At 35.6% G+C, this 6000-nt stretch overlaps 1 protein-coding gene across 1 annotated transcript; it reads right to left on the bottom strand.

Moving 5' to 3' along the window:
- Positions 1-395: 395 nt before the first annotated feature.
- Positions 396-5323, bottom strand: LOC107768289 (uncharacterized). The gene is made up of 8 exons (XM_075256030.1): positions 5239-5323; positions 3186-3266; positions 2899-3084; positions 2384-2588; positions 1719-2247; positions 978-1394; positions 831-836; positions 396-737 (listed from the first exon to the last, which is right to left on the bottom strand). The coding sequence occupies exons 1-8, from the start codon at positions 5321-5323 to the stop codon at positions 396-398; spliced, it is 1851 nt and encodes a 616-aa protein (XP_075112131.1).
- Between the last annotated feature and the right edge of the window lie 677 nt (positions 5324-6000).

Genomic DNA, 6000 nt, shown 5'->3' with positions numbered 1-6000 from the left:
GTTGAAAGTTATTAGTACTTGATCTCATTAATGTTAGCATAAAACTCCTTTAGAACTTAATTATTATGTAGTTATTCTGTCAAATGCCAGATTATGTAGTTATTTTGTAGATAATTTGTAATTGTCATTGTTCACTAATGATTCGTGATATAGATAATTACGTAATTGTGTACTATAGATATAAATCATTCATAATCCAATCAAGTTATGAAAGTCAAAACTCAATACACTCAGTAATCAAACAAAATAAATTCAAACCAACTAGATTAAGAGTTGAAAACTTTTCTTTGTAGGAAACGGTCTTTACTCAATTTACCAACACAATTACACCTCAACTATAATTCTCCTGAACACCTCAACACTTTTATCAGAAAATCTGTTGACTATATCAAATTTTATTTCTTCTTGGGAGCATTCTTGCAAGATCTTTTGTTATGCCCTTTTATTCCACAGTTGCCACATGAAACCTTGTACTTCTTTGCCTTTACTTCATCATGTGTTTTGTATCTTTGTTTTTGAGGTCTCCCTGGCTGTCTTTTCTCGGTAGGTGGATTTACAACTTCTTCAGCTATATGTTGTGGCACATTCCATTTGCTTTCATCAAGCAACGGGTCTACTGGTATTTCATAAATATGCAAGAGGTTCTCCCTCGTGTAATAAGGAGAAAAATATTTTTCATAAGACTCATCCCTGTGCCTTAAAGCAGCCAAAGCATGTGGACAAGGAAGTTCATCAAGCTGGAATTGTCCACAACTACATCTCTTGTTTTCAAGACAAACAATATAGCGTCTCACACCATCTAGCACTGTATGGATGTAATCTATTCAAACCCTCACCTACAATTATATTACAAACACACAACAAATTATCAGCAACATATACAAAATAACTATAATTATTCAATAATTTATCTACAATATCTGTTAATATTTTAGTTTGATGCAATAATTGATCAGATGTTATTGGATATAACTTACTTTAAGATTCTGCGACAATGTTCTGTTGTCCTCCAACTCTTTGTTGAGTTTAAACCCAAGGTATGTGAATGTACCCTTTGCTTTCAATAACTTTTCATTAGTCAAGTGTTCAAGAAGAGTCATCATGTACTCTAATAGTTCTACTATCGGCAGTTCTCTTGCATCTTTTGTTACCGCATTCAATGACTCTGCAATGTTTGATGTCATAGTCCAAGTTCTGCTCACCGTAGCATGTACTCGAGACCATCTATGATAGCCAATATCGTATAAGTATACTTTAACACGTGTGTCGATCTCTTCAATCTTTGACATTCTTTCATATTCATCAAGCGTGTATGATCGTGCTGTGTCAAAGTACAATTCGCTTAACTTTAGATGGCCTTTCTTGAACTTTGACCTTATATTTGTCCAAATATGCTACATGCAAGAATAATATGACATGCCGGTATAAACAATAGATGTTGCCTTCAAGATACTCTCATTCCGATTAGAAACAACACACATATTTGGTCTTTCACCATATGCATGTTTGAATTGCTCAAAAAATCACTTCCATGATGCCTCATTTTCTGAATCAACAACAACATATGCCAGTGGTAATATGCTATGTATCATATGTGGCAAAAATGAATTCAATTTCCATCATAAAATTGTAGATAAAGAAAAATACATACAAACAACAAATTTTCTACAAAATATCTACAATAAATCTAGAATATCTGTTGCATCCATTGTTCTAACTGTTAGCATTATTTCCCTGTATGCTAACTTCAAGAAGGTCCTATCAACTACTACAACTGGCCTACAATATTTCCAACCATTGATTGACGTACTAATCGCAACAAATGCATACAAGAAACAGTTATCGTCGGTCTTCTTCAATTTAACTACCGACCCCGGGTAAGTCTTCTCCAGAATATACAAATAACTAGGCAATCGACTATAGGAGTCAGCAAGATGACCTCTCAAAAATTCCAAAGCCTTATCCTTTGCTCTCCAAGCTTGCATGTATGTTAAGGTCACGCTGTGTACAAATAACATATCACTTTGTATGTCTTTTGGTGTGTAAACTGTCTTAGGATCAGCATATTTTGGTATAACTATGCTACCCACTACCATGAAAGTAGGTTTGTGTTGTATGTAGGTATTGTCCATCAAAGAGCATTTGTGCAAGCTGTTGAATTTTCGAACCTTGAACATTGCTGAATCATTTATGCTGGTTGACTTGAAGTGCCATGTACAATCTTCCCCAACGCATATCAGGCAGTAGCTACAGAATAAAAATAATTTAAACAATGGTATGAAAAATATAGATACACAAAAAATAGGTTGTTTAATAGTGAAAATATTATATTTAACAATTTATATACAAAAGACATGATCTTTGACCATTGAACTGTTCTTACTTTCTATCACTAGACCTTTTCACCCTAAATTGGAACTTGTTCATAACATAATAGTGCTTTATTGCACTAGCAATTATTTTCTTGTCTTTGTATACTTGGCCTACTTCAATAACAGTTGGTGTATTTTCTGTTATGATTATACTTTCATATTCCACTATCTTAGCAGATGTTGGCATATCAATCAACTTCAGTGTTCCAGATGAACCTGCAATCAATTAAAGCTAAATAGTGTTATGATAGATGTTGTAGATATTTTGTAGAATAATTGTAGAACAATAAAATCCAGGACATACATATTCATAACAATTGATATACACATGTTATGTAGTTTTTATTTAGAAATATTGTAGAAAAATTGTAAAACAAATGAAATTCAATAGTTATTTTGATCTACACATGTTATGTAGTTTTTTTGTAGAAATACTGTAGAAACATTGTAGCATGCATGAGATAAAAACAAATTTCATCACTGGTATAACAGATCAAACCTGCAATTTCGTTCGAAATAGACATACTGCATTCCAAATCAAAATCTTGCACTGTTATACATAGTGGATACATTCCTAAGTTCCTCTTTTCCTTTTTCGTCTCCATGTATACTAGAACTACCATATTGTTCCTAATTTCCATTGGCGGACAATTTTCATTGACAATGTACTTGATTTCGATTATTTTTTCTGATGTATCAATCATTTGATACTCTGTGATTGTAGAAATCAATTGGCTATATAAGTTGCATCTTCGCTGATTACAATCTCGGCGATTTCAAAATCCATGTATCTCCCAAAGCTATCCCAATTACCATTTAGCTTAAGCGTAATAGCTATTTTCGACATTATTGCGTGTGATTCAGTACAATTGTAGATAATTGATTCGATTTTGCCTGTGAAACCAGAATATACAGTGAAAAACAGAGTATTCGGAAAACAGAGTATCAAAATTATGAGAGAAACAGAATAATTTCAGGCCTAATTAATGGCGAGTAATACGTTTCAAAAAATCTAGGTAGAATCCCTTACTATCCCAAATTATTGCTCCTAAAAAGGAATGTTACAGCAGAAAGGATTCCTTTTTAAATAATTTGTACAGATTATGTAGGAAAACTGTGTCCAGGTCGGGTAATTTTAAAAACAGGGACATTTTTTGTAATAAAGTTTCATATAGTGTATAGGAATAAAATTTTCCCTAAAATAGGATAGGATAATTGTAATAAAATTTACTTACGTTAAATTATATTAATTAATTATTTAAGTGCTACATTAAAAGAAAATATTTTTAATTAAGTTTAGTTAATTATCCAAGGCAGTTGCCTCACTTGTTCCGTAATGATGCTTCGCTATCAGGAAGTGCTAATAAAAGTGCAATTTGTGCTGTTATTTTCTGTTCATCTGTAGGTTTGGCATGCAAACATATTTTCTGTATCGTTATCAGGGTGTAGTATGCCTGTATGAGTCAAAAATTATCTCTAATATAATCAAATCATGTTAACATTAAGAGGCATTCCTAGACTGCCATGTTTCACCAATACGACTTCAATAAAGAGTTAAAGACCTACCCAAGGTCGAAGTGGTTCCAGAAACGATGAAGGTTGCGGTCGAAGAGTTATTAAGGATCAAGGTCAAAAAATTGTCGTAGATCAACATCGAGGTCGAACATCCTAGACAGAGATATAACGACTAGTTTTAAAATAAGGGCACCAAAGAGAATATTCTAGTGGATATTCTTTGCACTTGTACTATTAGGGTTTCTAGGAATATGTTCCTTATAAATAGAAGAGACACAATGATAGGGACATCAGATATTCACTTGTAAGAAAACATGTTGACTTTATAGAAAATCTAACCATATTAAAGCATACAAAAATAACCTTTTTACTAAGATTCTTGTCTAGTTTTTCCACTTGATCCAAGAACAACCTGAGTGTTCTAAGGCTCATCAATTTTCTTTATTGTTAGGGAGAATATCCACGGATCCCACCCCTTTTCAGGTGACTCATACGTTTTTATTTACACAGGTGTCACTCATTGCTATTTATTACTACTTAATGCTATCTTCCATCTTTATTGGATTATTGAAAACTGTTATTATTGCTCACATTCATTACCATTCAGTCAAATATACATATTATCTGCCATAAACAGATAACCTTATCTTTTGGATATTATTATTAGCTAAAATTGACTCTTCTTTATTTAAATATAATTGGTTGCACCAATATTTGTATTTTTGGTCAAGCAGTTTGGTGCCATTTGTGGGGACTTTTTAACTAATGTTTTAGTTTCCTTTAGATATACAACTCACGTGAGTCACTAACCTAACAAACCCGATATTTTTCTTTTTCTCTGCGCATAAACCTACATGGCAGGTAACCAAGGAGATAGAACTAAAGTAACAGGTGACTTCCCTGGAAACCTCATGAATACTATCAACGAGAGCTGCGAAATGCTAGGTGATGACGTGATACCCACTGTCTCTCCCAGGTGCAAGGGGTCTCCTCCCCTCATTGCAGCATAACAAAACCACATGGAAAAAGGTCTCCACGTCCACAGGAGAAGGAATGCCACCAGCCATGAAATAGCTCCTCGAAGTGTGGTTGACCGATACGCTAGTAAGCGTACTCAACAAACCTACTCCATGCATGACTACAGAGACCGCAATAGCACATGCAGTGTAAAGGGCATATGAACAGAGCGACCAATCAGACTCACCAACACCAGGTATAACTCACAATGTTACTAACAATGCATGTGACAACATCCTCACCGTTGTTCTAAAGAGGATAGAAGAAATGGAGAACGAAAATAAAGCGCTCAGAGATCAAATGAAAGAACACCTAGAACGAGTTGACAAGATACCGGGCGCCCCCAAGTTACTGCCAAAGAGGGACGCTGGAAGATTCATATAGTAGTCGTACAATGAAGAAGCAACCCCACATGCCATACCAAAGACCTTCAAAATGCCACTGTATCTCAGGATATACGACTGAACAACTGATCCTGAAGATCACGTAAGAAATTTGGCGAGGCCCCTTAGTGGATGGGCATTAACATGGTATTCACAGCTTCAGACTCGCTCCATAGAAACATTCGAAGAAATGGCCAATAAGTTCGTGACTGCGCATGCCAGTGCCAAGAAAGCTGAAACAAGAGTAAACGACATCTTCACCATCAAGCAATCCCTGGGAGAGGGACTGGGGGACTTCTTCGCTCGATTCAAAAAGGTGAGAATGACCTTACCAAATGTGTCTGAAAGGATAGAAGTCGCAGCCTTTAAGAATGGGTTGAGTAGAGAAGGTTTTAGGAGCGACAAGAAAGTTGCTCTGCCGATTGAAGAGATACCCTCCAACCACTTGGGACGAAATCCATAATGCCTATTGTGCTGATGTCCGAGAAGATGATAATGACCTCAACGAACCAACTCGACGGCTCATCTCATTACAAACCTATCCCAAGAAAGAACGAAGAGATAATATAAGGAGGGATCACCCAGTCTCAATGCCGAATAGGGAACGACATCAGCCATACGTCAGTGCCCCTATCCCGCCTTCTTTCCGCTATGATGAAGGTCCATCCAAGCCAAGAACGGGGACTCACCGGAACAAGAGAGGTATTCCCCCT

This window comes from Nicotiana tabacum, chromosome 6 (genome assembly GCF_000715075.1).
Source record: "Nicotiana tabacum cultivar K326 chromosome 6, ASM71507v2, whole genome shotgun sequence".
Taxonomy (NCBI): domain Eukaryota; kingdom Viridiplantae; phylum Streptophyta; class Magnoliopsida; order Solanales; family Solanaceae; genus Nicotiana; species Nicotiana tabacum.
The sequence above is the reverse complement of the archived record's forward strand: the minus strand, read 5'-3'. Positions and strand labels throughout refer to the sequence as shown.

Coding starts and splice junctions, on each gene's coding strand:
- LOC107768289 (XM_075256030.1), bottom strand. CDS start 5,323: ATGGCATGTGGGGTTGCTTCTTCATTGTACGACTACTATATGAATCTT. Junction 2,589..2,898: donor AGATTTTGATTTGGAATGCA/GTATGTCTATTT, acceptor AATTGATTGCAG/GTTCATCTGGAACACTGAAG. Junction 1,395..1,718: donor ACAGGGAAATAATGCTAACA/GTTAGAACAATG, acceptor TCTTGCATGTAG/CATATTTGGACAAATATAAG.